At 44.2% G+C, this 20,038-nt stretch overlaps 1 protein-coding gene across 2 annotated transcripts; it reads left to right on the top strand.

Annotated features, from left to right (window-relative positions):
• The first annotated feature begins 641 nt into the window (after positions 1-641).
• Positions 642-2,869, top strand: LOC146854909 (uncharacterized). 2 transcript variants are annotated; one of them, XM_085652324.1, is made up of 2 exons: positions 642-1,460; positions 1,577-2,869. In XM_085652324.1, exons 1-2 carry the CDS (start codon positions 810-812, stop codon positions 2,225-2,227), a joined length of 1,302 nt encoding a protein of 433 aa, XP_085508450.1. In that variant the 5' UTR covers positions 642-809; the 3' UTR covers positions 2,228-2,869. The 2 variants fall into 2 exon arrangements, with proteins under 2 accessions (XP_085508450.1, XP_085508451.1); XM_085652325.1 differs by having other exon boundaries at positions 651-1,460; positions 2,288-2,869.
• The last annotated feature ends 17,169 nt before the right edge of the window (positions 2,870-20,038 follow it).

The raw sequence follows: 20,038 nt of genomic DNA, 5'->3' as shown, positions 1-20,038 counted from the left end.
TAAAATGTGATGTACACAAAGGCATCACACAAGGTAAAGAGGCTCACAGAAACGATGCATGGCGACCTAGTTTGCTACATGCCGCCTCCCTTACCGGGTAAAGGATGGAGGGGCATCCCAAAAGAACACAAAACGAGCGTCACAATACACTGACAACTATATGTTGCGACAAATTAACTTTTCGGTTTCCTATAACATGTCAACAGGCACAAGAGCAAGCGCGCGTCACTTCTCTGTTCCCGCCACAATAGGATTCGTCTTTCAGTCAGACTGGAAGGTGCTGAAGTGCAGACGGAATGAACAGCCGTCAGCAGGCCCGCGATACCGCTGAACCTCTACCTTGACACCGCAGTAGTATAGGTTGTATACTACTCGTCACCATGTATTTTTTGACAGGTGGCCACGCCCCTTTGACCACGCCCCTTTGGTCCGTGTGTCTATATTGGACGCGTTCCAAGTCTGATTTTAATCGGGGTTTTAATCGGTCCTTATAACGTATTGATAAGATTATAGCATTTTATTGTTTTATAGGTCGTTATTTTGTGAATCATGGCTTATAAAATGATACGGCGATGAAATCAAAAATAAAAATAAAAAAATAAAAAAAAATAAAAAGCGTATAAAACGATAAGTTAGGATTTGTGAATCAAGGCTTATAAAATGATACGGCGATGAAATCAAAAAGCGTATAAAACGATAAGTTAGGATTTGTGAATCAAGGCTTATAAAATGATACGGCGATGAAATCAAAAAGCGTATAAAACGATAAGTTAGGATTTGTGAATCAAGGCTTATAAAATGATACTGCGATGAAATCAAAAACGTATGAATCGACCACGCATGCAGGAGGGTTGCTAAGAAGTGGGGGTAGTGTGAAATACGAGTCTACAAACATACCGCGGGGCGTGTCTAGTATGTTCACAGAGGATATAAGCCAGCATTCCGAGGACCGTGTGTTAAGAAACCCCCGCTTTTTTCCGACAAAGAAAAGCTCGAGCTTTAAGACAACTTTGAGAATGTCTTGCTCTAGCGTGGAAGCGGGGCCCCTTGGAGAAACTATAACAGCGATGCTGAAGGAAGCGGCAAATGCTGCAGACGACGCTGCAGAACTCGACGATAGTGATAAGGAAAATTGCGCGCCAACAACGCCTGCGGGTACTACGTCGGAGATGTCGTCGGCGATGCTGAATAAAAAGCCCGAGACAGACGTCGAGGCATCGGCTATGCCGAATATAAAGCCCGAGACCGGAGCCTGCGAAGAGGCGGTTGGTGGCGTTGCTAAAATGGCGTGCAATACCTCCGATGCTACAGACGGCGGTGGAAGAGCGGAACCAAGTGAAGATGACGAGGGTATTGACCTGCAAGAGCCTGAACCCGAGGACTCCAGCGACTGTACAGAGATGGATTCCGGAGAAGAATCTGTAAACGAAACAGAAAAGTGCGAAGTTGGAAAACGAAAAGTAAGTACGAACCGCAATTTTTCGGCAAATCCTCTGGGGTGTTTAAGAGTGTGATGATGAGGCGTGTAGTTGTGAGGAAGGCTGAGGTCGAAAAACCCCTTTTTTCTTTTTATCAGCAAAAGAGAGGAGGAGGAGCCCCAGGCGACAAAACCGCTAGCACGACTATGGAAGTCACACAGCCATCGCTACGTTTTTCATGTCTCTGCTGCTCAAGACAGAAAAAACTTGCCGTAACGCATAAAAACTGCAGCTGTAAGCGCTTAGACGCAATTGTACAATTTTGTCGTGGTGAAAGTTGGAGCACGGATCGATATCGCGGACTTTTGACAGCGATAGCCGCGATCATAAAATTGTGCTTAAAGGCGGGGTGGTACGACGAATGCGAAGGTTGTAAAATTGACGACCCGAGTCAGTTGCATCACGACTGTCTCACGACGGGTGATGAATATGAAGACAGTTTGATACGGAAACTATGTTACAAGCTGGACCCCTATAAGATTATGGCGACGTTGGGGGCGGTCTATGGCTTGAAAGAAATGTCAGTACCCGAAGATTGTAGTAAGATGATTGCGAATGTTTTAAAGTATATTAAGAGAGTACAGTCCCCATCAGAGCATGTGAAAAGTATGTATGAAGCGGGTGATGAAGACATACGCTTGATAATGAAACAGCATTTGAGAAGGAAGAATTACCGTAGATATTTTAAGATCAAGTATCTTTACAGGAGTTTAAAACCGAGGAACATGACATTTCTTAATGTAGAGTAAATGAAAACATGATGATCTTCGCGATTGCTACTATTATGTATGTGTGTTTTTCCGTTGCAGGAAAGTGTGTTTCGACACATGGTTGAGATCGGCGTGCGACCGAGCGTTAGATGCCTGGAAGACGCTTTTTATTTTCTGATCAGAGCAAAGATGGCGTACCCCAAACCAGTGTTTCGCCCGACCGCGCTATGTCGTAACAAGCGATGTGAAATCATCGAAGAGCTTGAAAAAGAACTGGGTCAGAAACCTAGAGGCTTTTACGACGTTGAAAAGAGCAAAATCTTCTTGGGCGCTGACGACGTGCTCGAAGATTGCATCGACAATTATATCAGGCGGACATTTTGCACCCTAGGAACTACTCTGAATAAGAAACAGTTTTTCAATTTCATGAATACAATATCTGATTTGTTTTGTCGAGCCTTCTTGAAGGGGCGTGGGGAGGATGTAAGAAGACTGGTACCGTTCATAGCTAGCAAAATCCAAATATTGATTCTACGTCACGAGTTTTTGAGAGCATTGTGTTAAATATCTATGTTTTTATCGTTATTATCGTTTATAGCGCTGTACATTCCTATATTACCAGTTTAAATCATACACTGTTTAATTCGTGTGTTATTAAATAATCTACTATTGTAAAATAAACCGGCTTCTAGTTCTGATTATTTGATAAAGAAAAATAATAAAACAAAAGTGAATTAATAGAATAGGGGGGCGGGAGTAGGGGTTGCGGTATTTTAGTTCAAGAAGCGCTACGATGCAGAAGCTTTTCAAAAGAGTTTATTACAACCCCTCGAAAGTTGGTAGTTTTGGCGGTGTAGAAGCCTTGTACAAGGAGAGCAAAATCCACAACGACGGTGTTAAAAGAACACAGGTACGCGACTGGTTATCGGGCGAAGATGCCTACACGCTACATAAGGGGTCGAGAAAGCGCTTTCAAAGACGGCGTGTGATAGTCAGCGGCTTAAATCATCAATGGCAAGCGGACCTTCTAGACGTCCGTGAACATGCCGCGGTTAATGATGGTGTAAAATTTATATTAACGGTGATAGACGTACTGTCAAAGTATGCATTCGCCGTTGGCCTGAAGGAAAAATCGGGGAGCTCGGTCACAAAAGCCTTTGATTACATTTTCAGCAGCGGGAGAATTCCTAAAAAGTTACAAACAGATAGAGGAAAAGAGTTTGAAAACAAGACGCTAAAAGCTCTGCTGAACAAGTATGGTGTAAAACATTTTGTTACAAACAACGAAGTGAAGGCGGCGATTGTAGAAAGATTCAACAGAACTCTCAAGGCACGAATTTGGCGGTATTTTACAGCGTACAACACATTTCGTTATATAGATCGTTTACAAGATTTTATTGAAAGTTACAATCATAGCTATCATAGAACCATTAAGACGTCCCCTGTAGAAGTATCCCCGCAAAATGAGTTGAAAATTTGGAGAACTGTGTACGGGTCCGTGTTCACCAACAACCCTGTTTCAAAAAACACTCTCAAAAAAGGTGATCATGTTAGGGTATCTAGATGCAAGGGGGTATTTCAAAAGGGGTATGAGCAGACTTTTACAGATGAGATCTTTGTGATAGACAAGATTTCCAAGCATTCAGGCGTTACAGTTTTTAACTTAAAAGACTATGCTGGGGAGGAGGTCGAAGGGTGTTTTTACAAAGAAGAGCTGCAAAAAATAAAACAGGATCAAGATCGTGTGTACCGTATTGAGAACGTTTTGGCAAAGAAGGGGCACGGGGCACAAAGACAGTGCCTAGTTAAATGGCGGGGATGGCCTGATAAATTTAATAGTTGGGTCTCTGAGAGTGAATTAAAGGATATACAAAGTCTACAACAGCGGATATAGGCATTTAGGTACCGCGGAAGCGCCATGGAGGTCGGACCTTTTTATCTGACGCTCCCGAGTAACGCGTCTTTGGACACTTTCCCTAATAACAAAATTTCAAATTTTACGGTGAAACTAGCAAAACCTATTCATCTACAAGGAGATTGGGAGGTGGCCCTAACAGAAATTCAGTACCCGCACACGTGGGACACTTTTGAAACAGAGGATGTTAGATTTACGGTGGTACGCAAGAAGGAAAGCGCCCACGAACTTTCTTTCCCGCCGGGGCACTATGACAACATACGAGACATTGTAGAAGTAATGAATAAATCCATTGGTAACATATCGGAACTTGTTGACCTTAGATTAACGTATGAACCACGACTTCGAAAAGTGCAGTTGAGGAATGCTCAAGACTACGGTATTTTGGTGCGTGAAAAACTGGGGAGAGTGTTGGGGCTGACGCCTAACGTTCACCACTCTTCATCAGCGGGGAAAGCCTACACGGATGTACACGGCGGATTTTATATGATGTTTGTATACTGCGACGTGATAGAGCATCAGAGAGTGGGGGATAGCTACGTGCCTCTCCTCCGGTGCGTGGAAATCACAGGCAAGAACAATAGCATGATAAACATCATTTACACCAAAAGAGATTATGTACCGATCAGCAAAAAACATTTTCACACAATAACTTTGGAACTGAAGGACGATTTGAACACTAATATAAGATTTAAAGTGGGTAAAGTCATAGCGAAGCTTCATTTCAGGCCGCGACGTGGTGAAGTGTACTAGAATAATGATTTTACCTGAAAATTACGGCGACGCGTCGCTCTATAGGGATTACTATAGAGCACAAGCCGGCTCAGGCCTCCCGGGGTTCCACGGGGCACCTATTATGTACGGGGCGGGTGTTGGCGGTATATTCAGAAGCCTTTTCAGAAAAGCAGTACCGCTTTTAAGAAGAGGGTTCCAGTTGGTAAAACCGCACGTGAAAACCGCTGCAGCAAATATTGCCCGAGACGTCGCAGGGCACGTTTCGGGGGCGGTGATGAAAAAGTTTACCAAAACGGGTCAAGAAGGCTCAGGTTTAATCTATCTCGAAAGAGGAAGGAAGAGAAAAAGGGGTGTATCACTAAGGGGGCCGCCCGCGTTCCTTCAAAGCGTTGTGAAGCGCCGGCGACCGGCTCAAAAGAGTTCGCTTAAGACCCGGAGAAGACACGGAAAAAAACGAGTCTCTAAGGGCAACATATTTTAAATCGGACCATGGCCTCCGTCCCTTGCGGTTCCCAGGAATGCACAAAGTCAGAGTTGGACCTATTCCAAGTACCACCAACGCAAACCAGCATTGAAAGTTCTCTATACGTCGAAGTACCGCCACTTTCAGCCCTGTCAGACACAGCCCCCTTAGAGTTCTTCATAGCTCGGTCGGATGACTACCTGGACCTTTCAGCTACCCTGATTTATCTGTCGTGCAAAATTACTAACGCAGACGGATCCGATTTGGACGCCGCAGCCCGAGTGGCGTTTTCTCCATACCCCATAGCCTCACTTTTTAACCAACTGGATGTGAGCCTCGGCGACCGGCTCATCAGCCAGTCAAACAACACGTATCCATACAGGGCTTATCTCGAAACGGTACTTAATTATGGGGACCCCACTTTAAAACGCCAACTTTCTGCAGGTCTCTTCTACAGAGACACCGCTGGAGAGCACGAGGACACGACTTTAAACGGTGCTAACGCGGGATTTAAGAGCAGAGCTAGCTTTACAGCCCGAAGTCGTAAAGTGGAACTGATTGGGCAATTACACTGCGATTTATTTTTCCAAGACAAATTAATGCTTAACGGTCTAGATGTGAAGATTAAACTGATTCGAAATAAAGACACTTTTTGCTTAATGAGCGGCGACGCAGAAAATTACAAAGTGCATATCTTAGCGGCGTCACTATTTGTGAAACGTGTCAAAGTGAGCCCAGTGGTGCGTTTAGCTCACGCCGAGACTCTGTTAACCAGTAATGCCAAGTACCCCATCGAAAGAGTGGAGCTCAAAGTGTTCAGCATCCCAGCCGGTGCGCTACTATCGAATACTGAGAATATTTTTTTCGGATTTTTGCCAAGAACTGTAATAGTAGCGCTGGTCGATAACGCAGCATTTAGCGGTGAATATGGCAGAAACCCCTTTAATTTCAAGCATTATAATATATCTCACAGCAGCCTCTCCGTAGACGGCCAAGCTATACCGGCAAAACCATACACGCCGTCATTTGGAACTGGGGGTGTGGCTAGAGAATATTTGGGTGTGCTGCAAGTTGCTGGGAAGTACGCATCAGACCGACCCTTCTTTGTGGATCGTGTAGAGTATTCGAAAGGCTATTCTATGCTGGCTTTCGATCTATGCCCTGACAACGACGTGGGTGGCGGCCATTTTTCGATACAAAAATCAGGCAATGTACGTCTGGAGCTCCGTTTTAGCGCCGCTCTACCGTCTACTATAAACCTTCTGATTTACGCTGTCTTTCAGAATGTTATACAGATTAACCATAGGCGAGAGGTGCTAATCGACTATATGTGATGAATACGTGGCAACTGGAACGTTTTCTCGCCAAAGACGAGACGGCAAAACATTCATTTTTAGGTGTATTCGCAGCTGACACTCTACCAATGTATCTGGGTAATCGCCAGCGACCGCTTCATTTAATAGTTAATACAGACGGTAAAGATCAAAGGGGTCGACACTGGTTAGCAATATTTCTAACGGAAAAGGACTCTGAGTTTTTTGACTCCTATGGCGTGCCACCAAACAGTTATCTGTACCCCAATACCATATGGCAATTTTTAAAAAGAAACACTTCAGGCCTAATAACATTTCATGAAAACCAGATTCAGGATGATGTATCATTTACCTGCGGGGCACATTGTTTGTTTTATTTATTTCATAGATGCCGTGGTGTAGACTTTGAAAGCATTTTAAAAATGTATTCAGCTGATTTGAAGGCAAATGATGCTCTAGTAACAAGGTTTGTGTTGAGGCAATTACGCAGATTGAAAAGAGGCCGTGTAAATAACAGACCGATGCAAAATTGTATTTCATTCACTGATAATATGCATGTTTACAGTGTTTATGATAACTAGCAGACATCCACAAGGTCTATTTTACGCTCTCATTGGACTTTTAAAATCATATTTGTACCGAACATTTTTACTCTGTGATATAAAATGTATCTAAATAAATTGCATGAAAAAAGCCCTTAACTTTACGTGTCGGTCTGACTTTTTTCAGCACCTAGATGCCACGTTAATGCACCGTGGTTTATATTCATCCTGAAATGCTTAGACAGGCTATTGTCCGCATATGGTGCCTGGTGTGCTGTCGAGGTTTGCAAAAAATATGAATAAAAAAAGGGGGGCCTAACTTTACGTGTCGGTCTGACTTTTTTCAGCACCTAGCTGCCACGTTAATGCACCGCTGTTTATATTCATCCTGAAATGCTTAGACAGGCTATTGTCCGCATATGGTGCCTAGTGTGCTGTCGAGGTTTGCAAAAAATATGGATAAAAAAAGGGGGGCCTAACTTTACGTGGCGGTCTGACTTTTTTCAGCACCTTGCTGCCACGTTAATGCACAGCTGTTTATATTCAACCTGAAATGCTTAGTGGATTATACCGTTTAATTCTCGACACACGAAGACATACGTGGTATTGTGAGTTGTGGCGGGAAACTGTCGGGTTTTGGGTATAAAAACGTGAGGTCTGCAAGAACATTCAGGCTGGAGCTCTCAGGAAAGCTACGACGCTCCAACCAACGGCGCTGGTGACACCTTCATTCTCCCACCACATCGGGCGCTTGAAAAGCTGAAGCCCCTGAAAGATTTCACCACCTGATGACTGAGCACCGTTTCCATTTATGAACATGTCTGAGGACCAAGAATTGTTGGTAAGAAGATTGTTTTATGTTTTTTATATAATCCTCTAGCTCTTTTTGAAGTTGCGCTTCTATTAGCGTCATCTCTCAAAGGTTAAATGCTTTTTTATCAGGGATGTAAGCTTTTTTTCCGGCTCAGACTGTCACACTAAGACGAATTAGACCGAAGTCCCGGGCAATGTTCTAACATGTGGTTCTAATTAAGTCTTTCGCTCCTCTGTCAAAAGGTTTTAAGCAATAGATAAAATTAGGTGAAACTCGGGGTGTTTTGAATTAACTGTAACTGCTAGTCAGGAACCGTGAAAGATGCATAAAAAAAAAAAAAGTGTGTGTGTGTGTGTGTGTGTGTGTTTGCGTTTTTTTTTTTGCTTTGCCGGACCCCGTCTGAAAAATGCTCTAGCATGTGGTTCTAATTCAGTCTTTCACGTCGTCGTCAAAAGACTTTTAGTACTGTTACAGCAGCTGGCATTTTAAGCAATAGGAAATATGACATGACTCTCGGTGTGTTTAGATTTTGCACATGCTCTTACCTCAAAGACTATCTGCTCATTGATCCGTGTTTTTAAGTCAAGGACTAGTCCGCCTCCTTGCTTTACAGATCATGATTTAATAACGCTCGAGGTCTTAAATAATGTCACTATATAGCCTGGGGCCAGCGAGCCGGGGTTGAGCTGCGGCTTGAAAAGCAGCTAATTTGACAACTAAGGTCTGGGTCTATTTCTGCGGTCGTGTGTGTGTGTGTGTGTGTGTGTGTGTACTTTTGTTTGCATGAGCTTGTAAATACGTATAGCGGTGCTTTCAAGTAATTTAATTTAAACCAATATAGGAAATGTGTTACAGCTGTTTGCATTTTTGTCTTCGCAGGAAGTGGCCGAGGCGGCAGACGCACTTTTATTCGACACTGCGCTTGAAGGCCCTAATCCTATCGCAGCCAGTCAAATTTGCGGCTTCAGCGCGCATGCTGGTAAGAATTAATTCTCTTTTCTACTGGTAGTATGTTCTACCATAGACCATGCTGATGTGCGCGTGCTTGTGCGTGTGTGTGTGTGTGTGTGTGTGTGTGTGTGTGTGTGTGCTTGTGTGTGCTTGTGTGTGTGTGTGTGTGTGTGTGTGTGTGCGTGCTTGCGCTGCCACTCTCAGTCTAGTTGTAGCACTGATGACTATTGAGGACTCTTCCGACTGTTCATTGCTTGAATTAAAATTATGTTTTTTGCTCTTACTTAGATAAAACTGATGATGCAATCTCCATCCAACACGTGCAGCAATCAAATACACAACAACCGGTTGTACAAAGGAGTTCAAGGTTGCCGCCTGACGATCTGAAAAGCAAAGGTCAGAAGCGTAAAGAAGCGAGGCGGCGAGGGCCACCACAAACATTGCAGGGTGGTTTTGGGGGGAGTACTGTTGGGGGGCCTGCATTGCATGAGTTTCCACCGGTGTCTGTAAATGGTGGCGGTTTGAGAAAGAGACACTCTGGCTGTAAAGAAAAGGGTGATCAAAAGCGCAATAGGAAAGCGAATGCTAATGATAACAATTCTGCTACTCTACAGACCTTCCAGGTTTCGAATTCAAACACGCCTACCCCTGGTTGCGTTCTCCCCAGCCGAAATTCAGAACAGATTCTAGGTGTCACAACGCACCCTTGCAGCGATACTCCGGTATTAGTGCACCCCCCACACCTACTCCTACCCCCAAGTCTCACTCTCAACCATCAAAGAACTTGCATGCGCAACCAGCAAACGCCATTATTCCCCCCGATGAACAAGAAATAATTTCGCTGCTTGACGATGATGACTGTTGGGGGGAAAACGCGAATGTACCCGTTCAACAAAACAGATCAAAAGCAGGGCCAGCTGTACACGGCGAATGCTCCAAGAACCCACGCTCACAAGGGGGGTGTCACACAGATGTTACAATAGGAGGAGGACCCGCCATCACCAGCCCCCCAGTAAGGTTCGCACCAGGTGCTATTCACCATAATTTAAAGACTGAAATTCCCCACAGTGCTGCAGCAAACGGGGCGTCCGCAGCGGCGCTACAAGCTCCTAGACATAACCCCACACCACCCCTAAACATTACCGCAGTAACATCAGCATGCCACGATATTTTACCTTTAATAACAAACCTTAGGGGAAGCACTCTTAACACAGCATCTATCTGCGAAGCTATTATTTTTGCTTTAAGTAATCGTGATACAGTAGCTCAGATACAAGCCATTGAACGCATCAAAGCTGGCATCGTACGTATACAGCAAAATTTAGAGAAATCACTTTCAGCTGCTTTAGTAACTGCTCAAAATCAGCTCGAGTCCTCTGTCTCCTCGCACGCCATAGATGATGTCCTAAGTGTCAAAAAATCACTTAACGTTGAGATAAAGACACCACTTGACCCCCGCAGTGGGGCTGCTGCTGCTGCTGTTAAAGCTTCACTTCCCAGCGACGCGGCTGTACTTCAGGCAATTTACGCCATTTTTCCCCTAATAAATACCCTAGAAGGATTAGGCTTGAACTCTGCACCCGTCAGTTCATCCGTTTTTAATGTTCTACGTGTACAGGAAGCTTCCGGACATATCGGCGGCATAACAGATGTCAAACTAGCAGTAGAGGACGTGATCCAAAATACTCAGACTTCACTCGCATCTATTTTAGCAGATGCCCAAGCCAACCTTGATTCCTTGAGTCTCGACTCGGGAAACTGATAATGACCCCCAAAGAGCATAGGTCGCCGAGAAGGTCTGAAACTACAGTCGCCAAACGTAAAGAGAAATGGTTAGCCGCTAAAGTAGTCAGAAATCGGTTAGCCAAAAACCTAAAAAGAGCCAAAAACCATTTGAGAAATATACGCCGTAATATTCAAAGCAACAATGGGTATTTACCACCGAGCCCCACGCAGTTAGAGCAAACACCTCAGAGAACAGCTGTCGCTTGCGATAATTCTAGCATCAGTAACAACCCTGCGCCGGTGTTTTTAGAAAGCGTGCGACAATATCAAAGAGTTATCAAAAAATTTAGAGCTATAGAATTTTATGAAGAATTTCGTTTTGTCAATCTTCATCTCATAGATTCTATTAGACTGGCCCTAGAAGCGGTTATTAACTCTATCCAACTGCTGCTGGACCAAATGGCCCCAGACATAGGCCCCAACGATTATGTACAAATTCGCCTGAGCGGCGGTGGTCTGGCTAACTCTTTTTACACTCGCAGGCTACCGCATCACGACCTAGATGCCTCAGATTTCTTAAACAAAATTGTTGACATGATGAATAGCAATGCAGAGATTCTGGGGTCACAAAGTTTAACACTTGTTGTGACTGTGATAAAAAGTAGGGGCGGCGGTGCCAGACGGGCTCTAAATTCTGTATTGTTTACTAAGATCATTCAAAAGAAACGTCGATGGTTGATTGATTTGAACAACACAGCTGGAAATTTGTGCCTGGCGGGGTGTTTGGCAGGGTTATTGGCTCACGGTCAATCTACGGATAGAACGTTGACAGAGCAGGCACAGTTAATGCACGATGCCCTAAACATCCCCCCAGATACGGATGTCTCTTTGCAAGACATAGAAGCATTTGAAAATTACTTGGGTGTGACGATTAAAGTATTATATCACGAAGGCGGCTGGCGTTATTTCACCAGCGGTACCGCCAACAAATCTAAAATTCTGTTTGTTCTTTTACATGAAAGCCATTTTTACGGTGTGAAAGATATAAAAAAATTCCTCGGCGCTAGGTATTACTGCGAATATTGCCATTCGGCCTATACCCACAAATACAATCACTCGTGCGCAGACTTCTGCAAAGCGTGCGTTACGAACGATTGCCATGACATTGCCAACGATCTCCAAAGGTGTCCGCGGTGTCGACTGTTTTGTCGTTCTTCGGAGTGTTTAGAGCGTCATCGTGCTTTAGCCGTGGCGGGGGAGGTGAGCTGTCTCAGCAAAAAGTTGTGTGATTCGTGCGGTCTCTACGGCCCCGAAAGTCATGAATGCGAAGGCCTTGAATGCGGTGTCTGTAAAGCCCGGGTGTTTTCATTTGATTCACATCTCTGCTTTATGAGCAGACTCAAACCGCCGACCAAAACAAATGATTATATATTCTACGATATGGAGTGCCGTCAGGAAAATATCATTCACGAGCCAAATTATATTTTTGCCAGACATATTAATGGTGAGCCTACTTGGGAGTTTTCAGGTCCTACATGCGTCAATGATTTTATCAACACATTCATTACACCCCGATTTCAAAACTATAGTTTTCTCGCACATTTCTCTAAAGGATATGACTGTTATTTTGTAGTGAAAGCTCTAGTGCTTGAAAAGGTGGCAATGTCACTGATCACTCAGGGAGGAAAGCTCATGTGCGTTACAACCAAAGTACTCAATATCAGGTTTATAGACTCTATAAACTTTTTGCCCATGAAACTCAGTAAACTTCCACAGGCAATGGGTTTCCAAGAGTCTAAAGGGTATTTCCCGCATTACTTTAACACTTTGCAGAACCAAAAATACGTTGGTGCTATGCCCTCAGCAGAATTTTACGGTGTAAACTATATGTCACCCTCTGAGAAAACAGAATTTGTGTCCTGGTATGAATCGAACAAAGATCGGGAGTTTGATTTCCAGAAGGAGCTGTCTCATTACTGCCAACAAGATGTGAACATTTTAAGAGAGGCGTGTATCCGCTTTAGAGAAGGCGTCATTGCCATGTCTAGCAAGCAAATCTTGGTGAACCCGGGTCAGGCCAATGAGTATGCCTATGTTGACTTCATCGACCCCTTTCAGTACATCACTTTAGCTTCAGTCTGCTTGGCGATGTTCAGATTTTGTTTTTTAAAACCTTACACATTAGCGTTGCTACCTCGTGATAATTATCACAGACAGCAAAAGAGATTCTCAACACCCGCTATTCAATGGTTGATGTATTTGGAATACAGTGAAAAAATCACCATCCGTCACGCTTTGAGGGGCGGGGAGCTTAAAATTGGGTCCTATTTTTTAGATGGTTATGCCAATATTGACGGGGTCCCTACTGCCTTTGAATTTAATGGTTGCTTTTTTCACGGCTGTCCAATTTGTTACGCCGGAAACGATTTTAACAAGATGACCGGTTGTACATATGGTCAGTTGCTTAACCGCACAACTATTAAACAGGAGTTTTTAAAAAGACGCGGCTTCAACGTCAGAAGTATTTGGGAACACGCGTGGCGTGAGCAGTTAACATGTAATCTAGATCTGCAGACTTTTATCAAGGATCGTGACTTACCCGAGCCCTTGAAACCGCGTGATTCTCTCTACGGAGGACGAACCAACGCCGTTACTCTTTATCGAAAGGCCTCTGGTGATGAAAAGATTTTTTACTATGATTTTACCAGCTTATACCCCTTTGTTAACAAGACAAAAGTCTACCCTGTGGGACATCCTAAGATCCTTTATAAAGATTTTGGAGCCCCTCAAATGTATTTCGGTCTAATCAGATGTAGAATTCGTCCGCCTAGAGGACTTTTTTTCCCGGTGCTTCCTTACAGATTCGAGGGAAAACTATTATTTACCCTGTGCCGCTCCTGCACAGAAGCCAGACAGACCTTCCGGTGTGATCACTCTGATGACGAACGTGCTCTGACCGGCACCTGGTGCACTGTAGAAGTGAATGTAGCTCTGAAAAAAGGCTATGTGATAGATCGCATTTATGAGATATGGCATTTTGAAAATGTTTCTAGTGATCTGTTTACCGACTACATCAACTTGCACCTTAGAGACAAGCAAGAAGCTTCGGGTTACCCCCAGTGGTGTAGTGATAATGCCGAGAAACAGAAGTACCGGAGGGAATATTTTCAGAAAGAGGGTATTCGATTGCGCTCTAATAAAATCCATGTGAACCCCACTAAAAGACAGATTGCTAAACTGTTTCTCAACTCTCTATGGGGAAAACTGGGGCAGAGAGAAGACCGCTCAGAAACTACTCTAGTGACAGAGCCGGATGAATTTGATCAGTACTTTTTTACTTCCTACTGCGAGGTGTCATCTTGCGAGTTCATAGATGATGATACCGCTTGTGTGTGTTGGCGGTATACCAAAGAACATTACCCGCCTTCATGCAACGCTAACATATTTATTGCCAGTTTCACCACCGCTTATGCTAGATTGGAGTTGTACAAGCTCCTGGAGTTGCTTCAAGACCGCTGTCTTTACCACGACACAGACTCTGTGATTTTTGTGAGCAAAAAGGGCGATGTTAACCCTCCGGTGGGTGACTATCTGGGGGAACTCACTAGCGAAACACCTCCCGATGAACACATCACAGAGTTTGTTTCAGCCGGCCCCAAAACCTACGGTTACCGCTTATCAGGCGGTAAAATCTGCTTGAAGGTGAAGGGGATCACCCTCAATGTTCAGAACCGCGAAAAAGTAAATTTTCAAAACTTAAAAGAGCTGGTCACTCAATATGCCAAGCACGCCGAAAGAGGTGAATGTGTTCCAGAAGATGAAAGCTTAGTAGTGCAGCACCCCTGCATTGTGAGAATTAAAAAACGTTGGGATATTGAGACACGCCCGCTTCGCAAAACGTTGAGGGTTGTATATGATAAGCGCGTTCTTAAAGAGGACTATAAAACCCTGCCCTACGGCTTTTAAGAGTTATGCAGCCTCTGTGTAAACACGGGGCTAGCGAGAAAAAGGACTTTCCGCTTTTGGTGTGTATAGTTTATTAGAGGTTGTTTAAAGTATGGATATTAGATTGCAACATCCGTTCTCATGCATCCTCGCAGGTCCTTCCAATTCTGGTAAAAGTTACTTTGTAAAAAAACTTTTGGAAAATGCGCATCAAATGCTGACCCAGCCACCCACCAACGTAGTGTGGGCCTATTCCTGTTGGCAGCGGCTCTATCAAGAACTCGCGCTAAAGCTTCCACACCTCAAATTTGTCGAGGGGCTCCCCGCCGCCTTAAATGATGACATTTTATTTCCACCCTCTAGTGTTAATATGTTAATTGTAGATGATCTAATGGCCTCTGCTTGTGACAGCGGTGAAATTGAAAAAGCTTTTACTCAGTATGTTCACCATCGTAATCTTAGCATTTTATACATTGTGCAAAACGTCTTCTGCCAAGGTAAGAGCTCACGAACCATCGCTCTGAACACCAAGTACATGGTGCTTTTCAAAAACCCCCGAGACAAGCTTCAAATAACGACTCTAGCCAGACAGATGTACCCGGGTCGCTCTAGTTTCTTTCTAGAAGCCTTTGAGGACGCCACTCAGAGCCCCTATGGGTATCTTTTTGTAGATTTAAACGCCGGCACGCCGGAGGATTACAGATTAAGGACCGGGCTTTTCCCACCGGATCTTCCTGTTGCTTATACTCTAAAAAAGTCCTACCCGGCTATAAAAAGAAGATAAATAAAAAGCAGCGCTCCAGTTTAGAGCTCCAACACACTCATGACCATGTCCAGCCGGATAGCGCGCAATCTAGCTCTTTTAAGACTGTTGGTTTCATCACCCCCACAACAAAGGAAAGCTCTTCTATGCTCCGCGTCTGACGATTTAGTAGCAGCGATATCGGAGATAGCCCTAAATACCTTGAAGGGCAATGTCCCTTTGAGTCCTCAACAGATCCGAGTGCTTAAAAAGAAAAGTAATCTTGTTAAAAAACTGAGCAATAAGAGGATCTCTATTAAAACAAAAAAAAGTCTTGTCAAGCAGTCTGGGGGCTTCATAGGATCGCTGCTAGGCATTGCTATCCCGCTTCTCTCGGGCCTGCTGCGCCGCCGGTGATGGCTCACATTGAAAAAATGTATCTCGTTCCTAAACATCAGCTAGACAGAATGCGGAGTCCCCCAAGCGCTGATACCGACATTAGAAAATCAGCCACGGATCTGTTGGACGCTGAGATGCGCGAAATTCTTCATCGTAGTGATTTACCGGTGCACGAGAAAGCTAAGCTTTATACCGCTATCCTTCAAAAGTATCTGAACTTTGTCCATCATGGTAAAATGGAAAAAGAGGGCCTGACTTTATTCATGCCTGAAAGTCAAGAGCCACCCGTTTCACCGGTCAGAGAGCCAGAATCACACGCCTTTAATCTAGTTAATGAAATCCTTGACAACGTTAACCCCCGGCACAAAAAGAAAGCAGAATTACTTCTTAATAAAATTCATCAAAATAAAGACATCGCTTTCTGGAATGATAAGGGGGAACTTCTTTATAAAGGTAATGTTATACGTGGTTCAAACCTGCATGATTTGATCAGAGGCGCCACCCAAACACACTCTTTTGCAAATAATAAAGCGCCTGTCGGTTGGGATGCCTTCATGCAGAGCCTAGCAGAACTGAACATTCCGACATCGGTGCTAGGAAATGGTGGTCATCGTATCCACTTAGAAGATTTAAAGAACAACGCCGTTGCACCATTTGTTATCCCTTCTCCCCCCGCATCACCATTTTCACCGACCCCTCGAAGAGCACCGACGCTTGCCCTCCGTGATACCGCTGACAATGCTCACGAACCCGTAACAACACACGGCCAAGCACTCCCGCCAAAAAAAAGAAAACACTTCGCGAGATTGCCATGGTTGTCTGTTTAGCACCCGTGACTTATAATAGAGACCTATGCTTTTTACTGGGTAACTAAATATTTTTTTATGTAAATACCTCATCTGTATCACAACATATAGTTTTTGTATAATTTTATGCCCGGTGGCCATACTGCGTATTACTGGTTGATGTTAATACGCTATGGTTTCTTGATTTTTATGTACATCATTTTGTTTTCAGTGTTGATACTGTGATTTATATGCCAAGGTGCATAATGTATTTGCTAACTACGGCTACCTCATTATTCAACTATAAGCTTAAATATGTGAATTCTATATTTATATATGTATTATCGCTATCCGTGATTATTATAAGTTAACAACGATAAGCTGTGATTCCTCTTTTAAAAAATTTATGTAACTTCCGCATATTTGATGTCTGCTGTTGATACTGTGATTCATATGTCTTGGTTTATAATGTATTTGAGAACTACCGCTACCTCACTATTCAACTATAAGCTTGACTATGTGTTTTCTATACTTTACAAATGTTTTATAGCTATCTGTGATTATTACCGGGTACCAAAAATATGCTGTGATTCCTTTTTTTAATGTAACTTCCGCAGATTTTATGTGTGCTGTTGATACTGTGATTTATATGCAATGGTGCATATTATATTTGATAACTACCTCTACCTCATTATTCAACTATAAGCTTGATTTTCTTTTTTTTTTTCTATTGTCACTAAATGCTGTCAGTATATGTAATTCCATATAATGAAACTGTAATTACATAAAATGTGATTTTCTGTTATGTAAAAAATGGTTTCAATTAAATTGTAAATATTGACCCAAAATAAAACTTCTCCGAGCTTTCATTTTACATTTAATAAAAGCAATTTGTTCTAAAACGCGTTATTATTCTTTTCAATAATGTGATGATGGGAAATGTATAAAATATCATTTTAATTCGTAGCTGCACCCCATATATCCGATTACTGAGCCCCCATAAACACGCCTAAAGCAAGACATGCCCGGGCATGCCTGGTCGATTTATACGTACTGAGTCCCCCATAAACATGCCTAAAGCAAGACATGCCCGGGCATGCCTGGTTGTTTTACACGCTTTATGATTTCATCGCCGTATCATTTTATAAGCCTTGATTCACAAATCCTAACTTATCGTTTTATACGCTTTTTGATTTCATCGCCGTATCATTTTATAAGCCATGATTCACAAAATAACGACCTATAAAACAATAAAATGCTATAATCTTATCAATACGTTATAAGGACCGATTAAAACCCCGATTAAAATCAGACTTGGAACGCGTCCAATATAGACACACGGACCAAAGGGACGTGGTCAAAGGGGCGTGGCCACCTGTCAAAAAATACATGGTGACGAGTAGTATACAACCTATACTACTCACCGCCACAGCCTCATGTGTGGTCTGGAGGGGTGCAGCGGGTTAATGCCCGTGTGCTGTGCGGCCACCAAAAACCAGTCATGTGAACGAAGTAAAAACTATTGGACGGGCGGAAGATTTTGTAGACAAACTACTCGGGAGTCAGTTCAGGAGGCTCCAGCATTCCTGCATACGAATCACGTACTAAGGAAAAAAGTAAGGTAGTCTTTACATGTTTAGCCAGCTCCAATGAACAGCGTGTTCAAGTGGTTAAAGTTAAAACCGCCCCCTCCCAGAAACACTGTGTGTCGTGGTTGAAGGACTCAAGTAGTCACCAGGTACAACACCTCTACGGGATTATACGGTGGCCTGACCTATACATTATTCTGCAGTCCGAAAGGATGTTCTGGCAAAGCAGGTGCCAAGAACTCGTTTGTGACAGCTCTACGCCCACTGTCAAATATTTTCCTGGGTTTTAGCACAGCACCTTGAGGAAGTTTTCCTCCAGTATATGCTAGCTCACACCTGATTTAACATCAAGTTGATAAGTTACAGTCTGACTTCAAGACCGAAAATAGCACCCAACTCTTGCTGGTCTGTATGCCGGGTCCAACCGCAAAGAGAAAAGACACAGCATAAAAACTGACTGCGTCCGGTTTTTATTTAAATGTCCGACTTAGAATGCCTACACTGCACCTTTGCATGACTCGGGCAGCTATGCATTTTTTTTAGTGAAGACAAGCACATAAGCAAGTAAACTGCTTGGTGCTTTAACAGATTGTGAAATGTATGGGTAAAAGGGCTGATTGCAATCAGTGCCTGTGAAGAGAAGGACAGCAGGGTTGGCGGCTCCGCTAAGGCGCAGGAGCGTCGCCCCACTGCTTTAAGAGCAGTGCAGAGGAAAAATCAAATGATAATAACAAAACGTTATTATAATTTTATTTATACGTTCCTAGGTGTGGGGAGGGGCCGGCTGGGTAGAGCAGGGGCCAGGGGAGGGGTGGTGAGCACGCTCAATGTGTGCATGAATGTTTGACCGGCCGTCATGGGCTGTCCAAACATTTATGAGCACTTTACCTGTTCCGACCAAGCAGTGTAATGCACAGGCTCCCTGTCCCCATCTGAGCGCTAAGCCTTTGCGCTCAGACCAATCACAACGCTGCATTGCAGCATTGTCATTGGCTTAGGGAGTCTGGGAGCCCAGGTGCTTCCTGCGATGAGGAGAGGCGGCCGAGAGGCGGCGGCTGTCAACGCGGGCAGCAGGTGTGTTTTATTAATTTTTTTACTGTCTACCCCCCAACTCCCCCGCACCCTTTTGCCACCATTTGCTACCAGCCGCAACTGAAGGACAGATTGAGTAATGAAGCTGGGAGCAGGTGAGAGCAGAACTGTGCCTAACTCTGGGAAAATGAGGTGCTAGGCATGATGCAAAGCATCAACTTGGGCTGGAGTACAACACAAAAAACATGCAGCAAGCAAACGTTTTTAAGGGTATGAATTACACAGATTTCTGTTATGCCAGTTGGACAGCACACATGATGAGCAAAGGCAACGGGACAACAGGAGGGGGGTGGGAGCAAAGGAAACAGGACAACAGGAGGGGGTGGGGTGGGGTGGGAGTAAAGGCAACACGGACAGCCAGAGGGGAGCGGGAGCAAAGGCAACACGGACAACAGGCGGGGGGCAGGAGTAAAGGCAACACGGGCAACATGGACAACACGGACAATGGTAGGGTGGCGGGAGCAAAGGCAAGATGGACAACGGCAACACGGGCAACGAGAGGAGGCTACACGGACACTGGGAGGGGCAGGAGCAAAGGCAACAGGACAACGGGAGGGGCAAGAGTAAACGCAACACGGACAGCAGCAACATAGGCAATGGGAGGGGGTGGGAGCAAAGGCAACACGGACAACAGGAGGGGGCGGCAACAAAGGCAACAGGACAATGGGAGGGCGGGGGAGCAACGACAACAGGACAACAGCAACACAGACAACTGTAGAGGGTAGGAAAAAAGGCAACACAGACAACGGGAGGGGGGTGAGAGCAAAGGCAACAGGGCAAGGGCAACATGGACAACAGGAGGGGAGGAGGCAAAGGCAACGCAGACAACAGGAGGGGGAG

This window comes from Triturus cristatus, chromosome 4_1, assembly GCF_964204655.1.
Source record: "Triturus cristatus chromosome 4_1, aTriCri1.1, whole genome shotgun sequence".
NCBI lineage: Eukaryota > Metazoa > Chordata > Amphibia > Caudata > Salamandridae > Triturus > Triturus cristatus.
Note: the sequence above shows the minus strand (reverse complement) of the source record. Positions and strands in the feature narration are given on the sequence as shown.